This window comes from Jaculus jaculus, chromosome X, assembly GCF_020740685.1.
Source record: "Jaculus jaculus isolate mJacJac1 chromosome X, mJacJac1.mat.Y.cur, whole genome shotgun sequence".
In the NCBI taxonomy this organism is placed as follows: domain Eukaryota; kingdom Metazoa; phylum Chordata; class Mammalia; order Rodentia; family Dipodidae; genus Jaculus; species Jaculus jaculus.
This window is the reverse complement of record NC_059125.1, coordinates 63,337,572-63,354,522: the sequence shown is the minus strand read 5'-3', so window position 1 is coordinate 63,354,522 and position 16,951 is coordinate 63,337,572. Positions and strand designations below refer to the sequence as shown.

Here is a 16,951-nt window from a genome sequence, read left to right as displayed (position 1 = left end):
AATCAAATCCAGGCTGTCAGGCCTTGCAAACAAGTGCCTTAACTGTTGAGCCATATCTCCAGCCCACTGCTGATTTTAATACCTTGAAAGTTGTTCTACAGATGGGAAATGGCAATTTGTTTAAGGATGGCTGAAGAGATCAATGACTGTTGATCATTTTTTAGTCTAGTAGAAAGAATCTTTAGGACATAGCATAGTATAACTTAAGTTTCCCTGGAATTCTTTTTTTTTTTTTTTTTGCTTTTTCGAGGTAGGATGGAGTCTCAGGGTGACCTCAAACTCACGGCAATCCTCCTACCTCTGCCTCCTGAGGTCTGGGATTAAAGGCGTGCGCCACCATGCCCCACTTCAGGAAATTCTTGACTTGATCTCTCCTAGATTCTCTGCTTATAGCTGCCCATTTTTTTTTTTTTTGGTGGTTTTTTGAGGTAGGGTCTCACTCTAGCCCAGGCTGACCTGGAATTCACTATGGAGTCTCAGGGTGGCCTCGAACTCATGATGATCCTCCTATCTCTGCCTCCCAAGTGCTGAGATTAAAGGCGTGTGTGCCACCACGCCTGGCTAGCTGCCCAATTTTTAAAAATTATTTTATTTATTTGAGAGAGAGAATGGGCTCATCTTAATGAAAGCCTGTCTCAAAATAAAAAGTAAGCTGGGTGAAGTGGTACATACCTTTAATCCCAGCACAAAAACCAAAAGTATAAAATAAAATAAAAAGTAAAAAGAGGGATGGGAATATAGTTAAGTGGTAGAACACTAGGCCAGCATGCTCAAGGGCCTTGATTCAGTCCCTAGTATCATCAAAAGGAAAAAAAAGAACAAACATACGTGTACTTGTTGAGGTGTAGGGAAGGCTTGTTCTGACTTACAATGAAGCAATCATCAAAGAGTACAAGTCCAACCAATAAATGATAAGTAAGGACAATCCAGAAAGGAAGAAAAGTATAGAAGTAGGCCTGGGAAGATGACTCAATGGTTAAAAGCACTTGCTTGCAAAGCCTTATGGCCTGGATTTGATTAGCCAGTGCCCACAGAGATCCAGATACACAAAGTGAGGCATACATCTGGAGTTCGTTTGCAGTGGCAGGAGGTTCTCTCTCTCTCTCTAAAATAAATATTTTTTTTTCCTCAATTTTTATTAACGTTTTCCATGATTATAAAAAATATCCCATGGCCAAATAAATATTGTATTTATTTATTTATTTATTTTTGAGAGCGACAGACAGAGAGAGAGAGAGAGAGAGAGAGAGAGAGAGAGAGAGAGAGAGAGAGGGAGGGAGGGAGAGAATGGGCACGTCAGAGCCTTCAGCCACTACAAACGAACTCCAGACACATGCACCCCCTTGTGCATCTGGCTAACGTGGGTCCTGGGGAATCGAGCCTCAAACCAGGGTCCATAGGCTTCACAGGCAAGCGCTTAATTGCTAAGCCATTTCTCCAGCCCTCAAATAAATATTTTTTAATATTATTTACTTATTTATTTGAAAGAGAGGAGGAGAAAGAGACAGACAGTGAGAGAGGGGGCACACCAGGGACTCCAGCCACTGTAAACAAACTCGAGAAGCATGTACCACTTTGTGCATCTGACTTTATGTGGGTACTGGGGAACTGAACTTGGGTCCTTTGGCTTTGCCAGAATGTGGCTAAGGCATCTCTCCAGCCCTTCAAATAAATATATATATTTTAAAGACAGACATGCAAGCAAAAAGAAAAAAGCGTAGAAATACACTAAAGTACATTCCGTTTTGTTTTTTCAAGGTAGAGTCCTGCTCTAGCCCAGGATTACCTGGAATTCACTATGAAATCTCAGGGTGGCCCTGAACTCACAGCAATCCTACCTCTATCTCCCAAAGTGCTGGGACTAAAGGTGTAGCCATTATGCTTGGCTTTTTTTTTTTTTTTTTTTTTTTTTTAAGGTAGGTACTCACTCTAGACCAGGCTGACATGGACTTTTACCATGTAGTTTCAGGCTAGCCTTGAAATCACAGTGATCTTCCTACCTCAGCCTCCAGAGTGACGGGATTAATGATTTGAACCACTACAACCAGCAGGGGGAGAGAGAGAATGGGCACACCAGGGCCTGTAGCCACTGCAAATGAACTCCACATGCCACTTTGTACATGTGGCTTTATGTGCGTACTTGGGAATCAAACCCAATCTCCAACTCCCTTTCAAAGACTTCTTATAATGAATTATTGGTTGGAGGGATGGTTTAGCAGTTAAAGCACTTGCCTGCAAAGCCAAAACACCCAGGTTTGATTCCCCAGGACCCACGTAAACCAGATACACAAGAAGGCGAATGAATTTGGAGTTGGTTTGCAGTGGCTGGAGGCCGTGGCCTGCCCATTTTTCTCTCTCTATCTGACCCCCTCTTTCTCTCTCAAATAAATAAATAGATTAAAAAATAATTCTTAGCTAGGCATAGTGGCTCACGCTTTTAATCCCAGCACTCAGGAGGCAGAGGCAGGAGGATTGTTGTGAGTTCAAGGCCACCCTGAGACTACATAGTGAATGCCAGGTCAGCCTGGGCTAGAACGAAACCTTACCTTGAAAAAACAAAACAAAATATGAAGTTACAAAGTGGCCAGATATAGAAATAATAAGTAATTTCAATGTACTCTTTGAGACACAAAATGACCTGAATATCCAAAACCTCGCAGTGCCTGACATTACCTACAAAAGACCATCATAATAGGATGAAAAGATGGTGATATCAAAAATAAGAGAGAGGGCTGGAGAGATGGCTTAGTGGTTAGGTGCTTGCCTGTCAAGCCTAAGGACCCCGGTTCAAGGCTCAATTCCCTAGGACCCACGATAGCCAGATGTACAAGGGGCGCATGCGTCTGGAGTTCCTTTGCAGTGGTTAGAGGCCCTGGTGTGCCCATTCTCTATCTATCTGCCTCTTTCTCTGTCTGTCGCTCTCAAATAAATAAATAAGTAATAAGTAAATAAAAGAGAGACTAATTGAGAATGGAAGGAAATATGATGGACAGTGGAGTTGTGAAGGGGAATTTGTGGGGGAGGGACTTACCACTGTTTATTGCCTATAATTATGGAAGTTGTCAATAAAAAAAGCACAAATAAGAAAAAATAAAATTAAAAAATTAGTAATTTAGGCAATTTACATAAGTCTTTTTGAAGAGGTGGTATGACTTGGTCTGGAAATATGGAAATTGACCACTGAAAGAAAAAAAAAACATTCAGAAAGATGAAAAAAGACTATGAATGGGCTGGAGAGATGGCTTAGTGGTTAAGGCGCTTGCCTGCAAAGCCTAAGGACCTAGGTTCAATTCTCCAGGTCCCACGTAAGCCAGATGCTCATGGTGGTACATGGTCTGGAGTTCATTTGCAGTGGCTGAGGCCCTGGCATGCCCACTCTCTCTCTCTCTCAAACTCTCTTTGTCTCTAATAAATAAATAAAAATAATTAAAAAAAAAAGAAAAAAGACTATGAAAGCATGAACAAGTAGCATGAGTTATGTAATAAAATATAATGGGGGGGGGCTGGAGGGATGGCTTAGCAGTTAAGGCGTTTGCTTGCAAAGCCAACGGACCCAGGTTCAATTCCCCAGGATCCATGTTAGCCAGATGCACGAGGGGGCGCACACATCTGGAGTTCTTTTGCAGTGGCTGGAGGCCCTGGTGTGCCCATTCATTCTCTCTCTCTCCCCCTTCTCTGTCAAATAAATAAATAAAAATAAAAATATTAAAAAATGTAATGATGGGTATGGCAGGAGTCTATATAGCAGGCATGGAAGTCAATCATTAGAGATGAAATTTGATAAAAAGGTTGGACCAGGGCTGGAGAGATGGCTTAGCGGTTAAGTGCTTGCCTGTGAAGCCTAAGGACCCCGGTTCGAGGCTCGGTTCCCCAGGTCCCACGTTAGCCAGATGCACAAGGGGGCACATGCGTCTGGAGTTCGTTTGCAAAGGCTGGAAGCCCTGGTGTGCCCATTCTCTCTCTCCCTCTATCTGTCTTTCTCTCTGTGTCTGTCGCTCTCAAATTTAAAAAAAAAAAAAAAGCTGAAAAAAAAAAGGTTGGACCAATTATGGAAAGCTTTAAAATCTAGACATTACTACAGTCTTACATTTACAGATGAGAAAACAGAAAAGGCCCTGAAAACTTGAATAACATATTCATAGTAGCTATATTATTAATATCTATACTCTGAATACCTATACTTATATATAAGTTGGTATTCAGCAATTTCTATCTCCTTGCCCTTCTTTGTTTTGAACACAGTGGACATATAACATTCCCTCTCAAAACTCTGCAGAAAGAAAGATTCACATATAAAAAATAGGGTTGGGGCTGGAGAGATGGTTTAGTGGTTAAGTGCTTGCCTGTGAAGCCTAAGGACCCTGGTTCGAAGCTCAATTTCCCAGGACCCACGTTAGCCAGATGCACAAGGGGGCACACACATCTGGAGTTTGTTTGCAGTGGCTGGAAGCCCTGGTGTGCCCATTCTCTCTCTCTCTCTCTCTCTCTCTCTCTCTCTCTCTCTCCATCTGCTCTTTCTCTCTCTTTCACTCTCAAATAAATAAATTAATTAATTAAAAAAATAGGGTTGGAAGAACATACTTTGCAGATTACTTCTTCACTGAGTGCTCTCTCTTCTTTGTCCCTAGGTCAGTATCACCTCACTACTTCAACTTTCATTTCAACAGTCAGACTTTAAATTGTCCAGAGGCTATATAAAGAATTAAATAGAGGGACTAAAGAAGCAATCCTTACTGAATGATAGAAAATGTACAATGTGATTTCCATACCTATTAATGCATTAATACATTATAGTCCTTTCAGTAATACTAATCTAGTCAGAATTCAGAACCCCCAAGGGATAAGTAAGAATCTGAAAGATGACCTTTAGAGTTAACGAACAAGTGATTGTTACCATTATAGGTTGCACTATTTTTTACAATTAGTTCCAAATGCTCTCTGAATTCTTCCCGAGAAGGATAAAGGCGTTTCCGCACATTTTCACGGAGTGTTTGTAGATCCATTGGTCTAGTGATGATTTTATAGTAGTCCTTTACAACCTTTGCATTGACTGGAGTGTGGAAAGGGTATGTCTGTGGAAACAAGGCCAGTACCATTCATGAACATCAAACACTTCCCAGAGCAAATTGTGAAGATTTACATCTTAATTTTCAAAGGAATTTTGCAGATGAAAGTAAGTCTGTTTCTACAAACTACTTTAAAAAATAAAAACATAAGCCAGGCTTGGTGGCACATGCCTTTAAGCTCAGCACTCAGGAGGCAGAGGTAGGAGGATTGCCCTGAGTTTGAGGCCACCCTGAGACTACATAGTGAATTCCAGGTCAGCCTGGGCTAGTGAGACCCTACCTCAAAAAAACAAAACAAAACAAAACAAAACAAAACAAAACAAAACAAAACAAAATAGCATAACCGGGCTGGAGAGATGGCTCTGCAGATAAGGCGCTTGCCTGCCAAGCCTAATGAGCCAAGTTCAATTCCATAGGCTAAATAAGCCAGCTGCATAGAGCAGCACCTGTGTCTGGAAATCCTTTGCAGTGGTGGGAGGCTACCTCTATCTCTCTGCTTGTAAATAAGTAAATAAAATATAACAAACAAACCTCAAAGCTGGGTGTGGTGACACACACCTTTAATCCCAGTACTTGGGAAGTAGAGGTAGGAGGAACACCATGAGTTTGAGGCCACCCTGAGACTACATAGTAAATTTTAGGTCAGCCTGAGCTAGAGTGATACTCTCCCTTGAAAAAACAAAAGAAAGAAAAAAGAAAACTACATCCCTAAGAATTATGAGTTCTAGGTACCTAGATGGACACACTATTTCCATCTATGTGAAATAACAGATAAAACAAAAAGTCTTGGTATCCCTAATCGTAGATATCTAAGACAATGAACTCACATTTGGAAGATCTCTCATATCATTGATGATAGACTCCAAGATGGATGACAGTGTCACCATAGGGTCTGTCCGGCGCCGGTGGATGGATTTATGAGGTCTCTAAAGAGAAATAAGAGGAAACTGAGGAGATGGCTCAGCAGTTAAAGATGTCTGCTTCCAAAGCCTGCCAGACTGGGCTCAATTCCCCAGCCACCCACATAAAACCAGATGGGGAGACTCTGGTGCACATGTGTGCACACACACATGCACACAAACACAAATAAAACTTTAATAAGAGGGAGGGCTGGGGAGTTTGCTCAATGGTTAAAAGCACTTGCTTCAAGCCGGGTGTGGTGGCGCGTGCCCTTAATCCCAGCACTCGGGAGGCAGAGGCAGGAGGACTGCCATGAGTTCAAGGCCACCCTGAGACTCCATAGTGAATTCCAGGTCACCCTGGGCTAGAGTGAGACCCTACCTCAAAAAAAACAAAAAAAGCCACTTGCTTGCAAAGCCTATTGGATAAGGTTCAATACCCCAGGACCCACATAATGCCAGATGCAGAAAATGGCACATTCATCTAGAATTCATTTGCAGCAGTAAGAGGCCCTAGCGCACCCATACTCACTTTCTCATTTTTTTTTCTGAGGTAGGGTCTCACTCTAGCCCGGGCTGACCTGGAATTCACTATGTAGTCTCAGGGCAGACTAAAACTCATGGTGATCCTCCTACCTCTGCCTCCCAAATGCTGGGATTAAAAGCATGTGCCACCACACCTGGCTCAGTTTTTTTTTTTTTTTTCCTTTTTTTCTATTTAGTAACATGAGAGAGAGAATGAATATGGTCTTCCTGCCACAGCCAACCAACTCCAGATACCATTTGCCATTTTGTGCATCTGGCTTTATGTGAGTACTGGGGAATCAAACTCAGGTCATTAGGCTTTGCAACCAAGCACCTTTAACCACTAAGCCATCGCTCCAGACCTATTTTTTTTTTAATATTTATTATTTACTGGGGCTTGGCAGTCCAGGTTCAATTCCTCAGTACCAATGTAAAACCAGCGTGGTGGTTTGATTCAGGTGTCCCCCATAAGCTTAGGTGTTCTGAATGCTAGGTTCCCAGCTGACAGAGATTTGGGAATTAGTATCTCCTGGAGGCAGTGTATTGTTGAGGTGGGCTATGGATGTTACAGCCAGCTCCCCCTTGCTAGTGTTTGGCACACTCTCCTGTTGCCACTCTCCACCTTATGTGGGTCAGGGGGTGATGTCCACCCTCTGTTCATGCCATCATTTTCCCCTGCCATTGTGGAGCTTCCTCTCAAGCCTGTAAGCCAAAATAAATCTCTTTTTCCCACAAGCTGCTCTTGGTTGAGTGATTTCTACCAGCAATGCAAACCTGACTGCAACAACCAGATATACAAAGTGGTTTATAAATACAGAGTTCACTTGTAGTGGCTACAAGCCCTGGAGTGCCCATTTTCTCTGTGTGTGTGTGCACAAATAAATAAATGCCTAAGGACCCCGGTTTGGGGCTCAACTCTCCAGGACCCACATTAGCCAGATGCACAAGGGTGTACATGTGTCTGGAGTTCATTTGCAGTGGCTGGAGGCCCTGGCACACCCACTCTCACTTTCCCCCTTTCTCTGTCTGTTGCTCTCAAATAAATAAATAAAAGTAACAAAAAAAAACAATATTTTTAAAAAGATTTATCATTTATTTACTGGAGTAAGACAAGGAAGAGATAGGGAAGGGAGCAAGAAAGTGAGTGTGTAGGCACACGAAGGCCCACCTGCGGCTGCAAACTCCAGATGCAAGTGTCACTTTGTGCACCTGACTTTAAGTGGATACTGGGGAACTGAACCTGGGCCATCAGGCTTTGCACACAAGTGCCTTTAACTTCTAAACCATCTCTCCAAAAATTTATAATTTTTATTATTTATTAGATGAGGGAAGGAGTGAGGGGCAGACAGAAAGAGAAAATGGGTGCTACAGGGCTTCTAGATACTGCAAACAAACTCCAGATGCATATGCCACCATGCACCTGTCTTACATGGGTTCTGGGGAATCAAACCAGGGTCCTTAGACTTTCCAGGCAAATGCCTTAGCCACTAAGCCATTTCCTCAGCCCCAAGGAATCTTTTTTTCTCTCTGCCTCTCTCTCTCTTCCCCCCTCTCTCAAATAAATAAAAGAAAATGTTTTTTAAAGGGAGAAAAAAAGGGCTGGAGAGATGGCTTAGCAAAGGCACTTGTCTACAAAGCCAAAGGATCCAGGTTCGATTCCCCAGGACCTATGTAAGACAGATGCATGGTGGCACATGCATCTGGAGTTCGTTTGTAGCAACAGGAGGACCTGGTGCATCCATTTTCTCTCTCAAATAAATAAATGAATTTTTTTGAGGCAGAGTTTCACTGTAGTCCAGGTTGACCTGGAATTCACTATGTAGTTCCAGACTGGCCTCAAACTTACAGTGGTCCTCCCATCTCTTCTTCCCCAGTGCTGGGATTAAAGGTGTGTACCACCAAGCCTTGCTTATATTAGAAATCTTATAATGAGTCCAGGAATGGGGCCTCATGTCTATAATACTAGCACCTGAGAATCTGAGGTAGAAGGATCACTTAATGTTTGAAGCTAACTTGTGCTACATAGCGAGTTCTGGGTCATCCTGAATTAGAGACCTTTTTCTGAAAATAACAAAGCAAAACAAAGTACTTGTAAAGAACTGTATGTATAATTCTTAGAGAATAGACATAGGGCAAATCTGAGGCTGCCAGAGTCAAGGCATAGAAGGCTTGGGAAATCAGTGAGAAGCCATCTGATAAGACAGAGGCAACACAGACACTTACATTCAAATAGTCACAGTGAACAGTGGTTCCAACCCTTCGTTTCTTCTTGGGAGGAAGCTGCTGCTTAGGGAACTTGAGGACCAGAGATTTTCTGCGCACTTCATCTGCACTGAAATCAATAACACTTTGATAGCATGCCGTTTCTATTTCTAGTTCCCATAAATCAAACAGATATAATTAAAAAGTTCAAAGTTTTTGAGCAGAGGGAGGGAGTCAAACCAAAGGCTTAAATCAGGTAAGGTCTCATGGGACTCCAAATTAATAGTTAGGCAAATCATAATTTTGCCTTAGTTTCCTATTTAAAGATAAGGAAACTAGGCTAAAGGAATTTTAAGACTTCTTTCAGTTTTAACATTCTATCTTAAGGCTAAAGGACTACAACAAAACTTGACTGATACAGAATAGAAATTAAGACATGAAAGTGTGGTAGCACATGCCTATAATCCCAGGGTTTGGGATTGAGAGTTCAAGGCTGGCCTGGGCTACAAAGCAAAATCTTTTCTTTAAAAAAGTAAGAAAAGGAGGGAGGGAGGGAAGGAATGAGAAGAAACTGTAAGCTAGAGTAGAGGGAAAAAAGTAATTTGAGGGTTCCTGCAACCAATAAATTTATCCGCCTTCTTCCCTTCCATTATAGAGATCAAAATGTCACATTTTCCTTTTCTAACGTGTTTTAAAACATAATGGCTTTCTGAAAACAGAAAAACAAAACTCTCCAATGGAGAGTGAGATGAGGACAGGTTAAAGTGGATAAGCATTGTTAATGTAGAGATATTTTGGTGGGTGTAGCCTCACTTTTGGATGCAGGTAAGTGGGAGCTTCTCATTGGAGTCCATTATCTTGGTCTCCATAGGGTTCTGACTTGGTCCCTGCTTCCAGATATGGGTTCCTTTCCACTGAGTGGATCTCATAGCCAATCAAAGAGCCATTTGCTACTCACCTAGGCTGTGTGCCACTAAGGGTCAGGAAAGTTTGTGGAAGAGAAGGCAGAAATAATTTTAAGAGCCACAGGGTGAGAAGGGATATCCAGAGATATAGTCCTCCCCACAATGACAGACTGCTGCTCTCACAACTCATAATCTAAAACTACACAGTGAATATCAGCAATCTCACTAAGGATGGCCATCAGTGGAGTGGGGGCAGGGAGCAGGGAAATGATGGTACCAACATATGATGTGTCCATACAAATTTTCTACTCAATAAGAATCAAAATAAAAACATAATGGCTGTCAGATATGGTGATACAAGCCATTAATCCCAACACTTTGAAAGCAGACGTAGGAGGATTGCTGTGAGTTCGAGGCCAGCCTGAGACTACAAAGTGAGTTTCAGGTCAACCTGGGCTGGAGTGAGACCCTACCTTGGGGGAAAAAAAAAACAAAACCAACAACATAATGGCTATTACAAATACTTATAAATCAATAAGGATTGAAGAACCTAAAACTGGAATTCCATCAGAAATAGATTAACTATACCAAACAGATATTTAAAATTACATAGAAAGAAATCAACATGTATTTATATTTGTGATACTGGGGATTGAACCTAGGGTCTTGCACATGCTAAGCAAGTACTGTACCACTGAGCTATATTCCTAGTATTCTTTTTTAAGTTTTTTATTTTTTTTTAAATGAGAGAGAGCAAAAGCGAGTAAGAGAAAGAGAGAGAGAAAGAGAGAGAGAGAAAAGAAGTGGTGTGCCAGGGCCTCCAGCCACTGCAATCAAACTCCAGCTATATGTACCACTGCAACCTTGCACAGGTGTCACCTTGTGTGTCTGTCTTATGTGGGATCTAGAGAGCTGAACATGGGTCATTAGGTTTTGCAGGCAAGGGCCTTAACTACTAAGCCATCTCTCCAGGCCTCTGGTCTTTTTAAGTTTTATTTTGAGATAGAATCTCACTAATTTGCCCAGACTGGTCTATTTATTTAAAAATATTTATTGTATATGGGTGTATGTGTGAAAGCCTACATATGGAGGCCAAAGTACAATTTTAAGATGCTTATTCTCTACCATCTTTGAGACAGGGTCTCTTGCCACTGCAAAGGAACAACAGACTAGCTGGGCAGCAAGATTTGGATTCTTCTGGCTTCACTTCCCATTGTGGTAGGGGTGTTGGGATCACAGATATATGAGCCACTTTGCATCAAATTTTATACAGGTACTAAGGAATTTAACCTGGGTAAGCAGACTTTGCAAGCAAGCACCCTTAACCGTTGATCCAGCTCCCCAGCCCTACTTTATTTATTTCCATAAAAATATCCTTTACTTTGTTCTATTCACCCTCTTCCCCAAACTCCATGCCAACTTCTTGCTGGTCCTCTAGTTTTACCCAAATAGTTCCCCTTCTGCTTTCATACTACTTGTATTTGATTACTCTTTTTTTTTTCTCCTCCCTCCATAGGCTGGTCTTAAACTCACTCTGTACCCCAGACTGGTCTTGAACTTGTGATCCTCCTGCATCAACTTCCTGAGTAGTTGGGATTCCAGGCCTGTAGCACCAGGTCCAGCTTAAGTATGTTCTGATCAAAATACCTCACTGTACAACTTTAGCTGCATAGCCAGACAACAAGTTCCACAAGTCTTTAACCTATGTTACAGTTTTTTTTTTTGTTAATAATGGCATATTAATTCTGACAGCATTTGTACTCACTAAATAGAGAAAACATAAATATATTAATACTGGGAATCAGAAAGGGGATACAAATATCAAATGGGAAGGGTGATAGGTATAATTTGAAGTGAAAGTGTTAATATGAAGTTATGGTTTAATCCATGTACACTATATAGTACACTAAACAGTCTAGAAATAATAATATCCCAGGCTGTCCTCAAAATGGGCAGTCCTTTTGCCTCTGCCTCCTGAGTGCTAGGATTACAGGCATGTGCCACCACACCCAACAAGATTTTGGTTTCTAAAAACCAACTGCCAATAAAAAACCCTGGGCTCTTTAGAGAAATGATCAGTTCTAGATCTGAGACAAAGAGAGTTCAATGAGATTCTGTAATACCTTATGCCAGCAAGTAAATTATTTCTCAGATTTACAGGGTTACTTCAAAGACAGAGGATCTAAGTTAACAGTCAAATTGGGACATTAAAAATCAAAGCTTATGATATTAATCATAATGCATTAAATTTACAACGAAGAATTTCTGAAGTCATAGGTATGTTACCAAGGGGAAGAGAAAGCTTTCTTTACAAAGCATGCCAGTTACTGTAGAGGAATTCTAGAATTAGAAAAATTCCCATTTTTCAGCTCATAACAAAATAACTTACTAACAATCATCAATGGATGCTAAAACCAGTGAGATTGTTAGGGAATAGGATATACTCATGTTAATATCAAGGGGAAAAATACACTTTTCCTACCATATTTAGGTACTGGTATTTTAACAAATGAATCCAAACAGTAGGAAAACCTTTATTAGGTATTCTCTAATGTGGTAAATAAGTATTAGCTACATATGGTATTAAATGTCTATCCAAAAATACTTGAGTCTAATCAATAGAAAAGAAATAATCAAAGAATTCCAAAAAGTGGGATATTTTATGAGACAACTGGCCAGGATATTTCAAAAACCTTAATGTTGGACTGGAGAGATGGCTCAGTGGTAAAGGTGCAAACCCTGATGGACTGGGCTAACTTCCCTAGCATGCTCGTAAAGCCAGATGCACAGAGAGGCAAATGCATCTGGAGTTCATTTGCAGCAGCAGGAGGCCCTGGCATGCCCATACTCACCCTCTTTGTGTCTACGTCTTTCTCTCTCTCTCTATTCCTCTCAAATGAATAAAATATTTAGGCATAGCATGGTGGTGCATGACTTTAATCCCAGCACTTGGGTGGTAGAGGTAGGAGGATCACCATGAGTTCAAGGGCACCCTGAGACTACATAGTCAGCCTGGGCTAGAGTGAGACTCTACCTCAACCCCCCTCAAAAAAAAAACAAAAAAAAAAACACCTTGATGTCACTTTTGTGACATGAAAGGTAGGGAGGGTAATTGTAGATTAAGACAAATTCAAAATACATTAAAGATTGAACTAGAGCTGGCTATAGAACTGGGGAGGGAGGCAATCAAGGACAATGAGACAACTGGAGGAAATGTGAATAAGGCCTGAACATTATACCTAAATTAATGTTAATTTTCTTAGGTCTGAAAATAGTATTATGTGTTATATCTCTTTGTAGGAGAGAGTGTGTATGCATTAAATTTAGCAATGAAATGTCATGATAACCTGAAATTTACTTGTAAATGGTTCAGATTTTTAAAAATAAAGTTCTAGGGGCTCTTGGCTCAGTGGTTAAGGTCCCTGCATGCAAAGCCTAATGACCCCAGGCTCGATTCCCCAATATCAACGTAAAGCCAGATGCATAAAATGGCACATGCATCTGGAGTTCATTTGCAGTAGCTAAAAGCCCTGGTGTGTCTATTATCTCTCTCTCTTTGAAAATACATGTTAGTAAATAAATAAAATAAAAAATAAAAAAAAGTTTTAGGTATATAAAGATGAAGCTAATGTGGCAAAATGTGAACTGGTGAAATTCAGAAATATTACGTACTTCAAACTGTTCAACAGCAATTTTCAAATTAAAAATGGGAAAAAAATCATAAAGGGAAGAGAAAGGAAGGGAGGAGGATACTTAATAGGTTGATATTGTATATATGTAATTACAATGATTGTAATGGGGAGGTAATATGATGGAGAATGGAATTTCAAATGGGAAAGTGTGGGGGTGGGGAGGGAGGGAATTACCATGGGATATATTTTATAATCATGGAAAATGTTAATAAAAATTAAAAAAAAATTAAAAATTAAAAAGAGTAAAATAAAATGGGAAAAATGCAGTGTCTGACACTACCTACACAAGGCCTTCATAATAGGAGTAAAAGATGATGACATCAAAATAAGAGAGAGACTATTTGAGAGGGAGGATATGATGGAGGGTGGATTTGAGAGGGAGAAAGTGGGAGTGGGGAGGGAATTATTATGGACTATGGAAACTGTCAATAAAAAGCAGAAAAAACGGGAAAAAAATTAACGTCTCCATTTTATTATCTACTCTACTTTCTGAGGGCAAGATATAGGCACAATATAATTTATATGTCTCATCAGTCTTTGGTTTTTTTTTTTTTTTTTTGAGGTAGGGTCTCACTCTTGCCCAGGCTGATCTGGAAGTCCCTATGTAGTCTCAGGCCTCAAACTCATGGCAATCCTCCTACCTCTGCTACCCAAGTACTGGGATTAAAGGTGTGTGCCCCCATGCCTGGCTGTCTTGCTAAGTAGCTGAGCATGCCCTTAAACTGTTAATCCTCCAGCTTTTGCCTCTCAAGTACTGAGATTACAGGTATATACCACCATCTTCAGTCTTTTTAAAATGGTATATTACCTGAACACTCAAGAGTAGGGAGTTTGACCTGGAGAGATGGCTTAGCAGTTAAGGCACTTGCCTGCAGGGACAAAGGACCCAGGTTCAACTCCCCAGGAACCACGTAAGCCAGATGCACAAGCTGGCACATACATCTGGAGCTTGTTTGCAGCAGCAGGCAGCCCTGGTGCGCCCATTCATTCTTTCTTTCTCTCTCTCTCTGCCTCTTTCAAATAAATAAAAATAAAACAATTAAAATTAAATTTAAAAATGAGAAAAAGGGTAGGGAGTTTACAAATGTTACAAGTGTTTGGAAAGAGACTAGGTAGAAAGAATTAACATCTACCGGCTTCTGATATATTATACACTATATTAAATGCTTTATAGTCTCAATGTATCTTAAAATTTATCTAACTGAGATGGGGAGATGGCTCAGTGTGAACTTGCTTGCAAAGCCTAATGACCCTGATTTGATTCCCCAGTACACATGTAAGCCAGATGCACAAAATGGTACATGCATCTGGGGTTCGTTTCCAGTGGCTGAAGGTCCAAGTACACCCATTCTCTCTGTCTGCCTCTCTTATCTATATGCTTGCAAAAAAAAATATACTTAAAAAAATTATCTTAAGTTTCCTGATGCCAGGTAGATGTCTGTAATCCCAACTACTAAGAAGGTAAGGTCAGGCTGGCGAGATGGCTTAGCAGTTAAGTTGTTTGCCTGCAAAGCCAAAGGACTTTGGTTCAATTCCCCAGGACCCACATATGCCAGACAAGGTGGCACATGCATCTGGAGTTCGTTTGCAGTGGCTGGAGGCCCTGTAGCGCTCATTCCCCCCCACCCCCCGTCTCTCTCTCTCTCTCTCTCTCTCAAATAAACAAATAAAATATGTATATATTTTGGTTTTCCAAGGTAGGGTCTCACTCTAGTTCAGGCTGACCTGGAATTCACTATGTAGTCTAGCCTCAGGGTGGCCTCAAACTCACAGCGATCCTCCTACCTCTGCCTCCCAAGTGCTGAGATTAATAGCATGTGCCACCATGCCTGGCCTTAAAGTAATTTTTTTTTTTAAAGAAGGTAATGTAGGAAGATTCAAAGTTTGAAGCTAGCTTGGGTACCTTAGCAAAACCCTTCAAATTTTCATTTTAAAGGTTGGGGGGAGGGCTTGGAAGACAGTGGGTAAGAGCACTTGCTGTGCAAGCATGAGGATCAAAGTTTGATCCTAAGGACATACATGCTATACATGCCTGTGGTCCTAGCGCAGAGTGAGTGGAGACAGGAGGACCATTAGGGCTTGCTGGTCAGCCCAACTACCTGAAAAATGTCATGAGCTCCAGGTTCAGTGAGATATACTGTCTGAAGGAAATAAGAAGGAAGAGGACTAGAGGACAACACCAGATGTCCTCCTCTGGCCTCCCATGCATGAGCAAAGGGTGTACACAAGTACACACATATGTATATACCTTCCCAGCACAAATCCCAGCACAGTTGTAGCTCAGTGTAGATTGGTAGAGCATTTGTCTACTGTGTACAGGTACTTAGGTTCAATCTCTAGTATGATTTTAAAAAAACTACTCTGTTAATGGTATTTTTAGTTTATAAATATGGAAACTAAGACTCAGAAAAGTTAGGTAGCATGTGCAAAGACAAGTAGTAGAACCTAATGAGCAATGTAACTTTTATTATTGGCAATAATTATATATTCTCAATTCCATTTTAGAGAACATCCCTGCCAACCATCATCATTTTCAATCTCCACTAGACCTCTCCTGCAACATTCTCTGCCTGCCATTACTTACCTCTCAATAAGCTGTTTCCCCAAGACAATCTTGGTTCCTTCAACTTTGATAAGTTCTTCATTATCATTATGAATAACTGTCTTTTCCAATTCTTCCTCCTGCTCCTCTGTCATGGCAACAGGGTTGGAAGGTGGAGCATTTGTTTGATAGTAAAGAGGACAGAATTTGTTTGTTCTCATGTGCCCAATGGCACCACATGCTCCACATTTCAGCTGCAATAGGAAAAATATCAACATGTTACAGATATGGAGGCTGTAAGACATTAGAACTAGAAAGTAAGAAATATATACACATCATGGAGAAAACAGGACAGGTATCATTCTACAGAAGAGAAAACAGATTTGGATAGGTTAAGGTCATAGAGCTATGAAGAGGCAGAACCAGAACCAGATTTTCTATTGATAAGCTCATGGTTTTCTATGGTACTAGTTACTTCATCTTTTAACTTTTTAATTTATTTATGAGAATGAAAGAAAGGGAATGTGAGGACCTCTTACCATTGCAAAATCCAGACACATTCTCCACTTTATGTATCAAGCTTTACGTGGGTATTAAGAAATTAAACCCAGGCCAGCAAGTTTCAGAAGCAACTGCCTTTAACCACTGAGCAATCTCCCTAAACTCAAGTTACTTCAGCTTATGGTGAACATTGTTTGGTAGTAAGTGGAATTGAAACTAAGTGATACAAAATAACCTATATGGGTATATATGGTACAGCTTTTTTTTTTCTTCTTTGCTTCATTTATTAAGTAGCATTTTTTTGGTATTTGTTTTTTCTAGGTAGGGTTAAACTCTAACCCAGGCTGATCTAGAGCTCACTCTATAGTCCCAGGTTCACCAGGAATGCAAAGGATTCCTCAGTGCTGGGTTTAAATACATGTGCAACCATGCTTGTCCTTTATACTTACTTTTATTTATTTGTTTTGTTTTTTCAAGGTAGGAACTTGTTCTAGTCCAGGCTGACCTGGAATTCACTATGAAGTTCCAGGCTGGCCTCCAACTCACAGCAATCTTCAGAGTGGCCTTGAACTCACTGCAATTCTCCTACCTCTGCCTCCCAAATAAATGCTGTTATTAA

The 16,951-nt window shown here is 40.8% G+C and overlaps 1 protein-coding gene across 1 annotated transcript in view; it reads right to left on the bottom strand.

The window, feature by feature from the left end:
• Taf1 (TATA-box binding protein associated factor 1) overlaps positions 1-16,951 on the bottom strand; it is a 108,288-nt gene that overhangs the window by 27,825 nt on the left and 63,512 nt on the right. Inside the window, 4 exon segments of the mRNA XM_012949308.2 lie at positions 4,895-5,072; positions 5,894-5,992; positions 8,714-8,822; positions 15,874-16,085. Of these exon segments, the coding sequence (XP_012804762.2) occupies positions 4,895-5,072; positions 5,894-5,992; positions 8,714-8,822; positions 15,874-16,085 (598 nt within the window).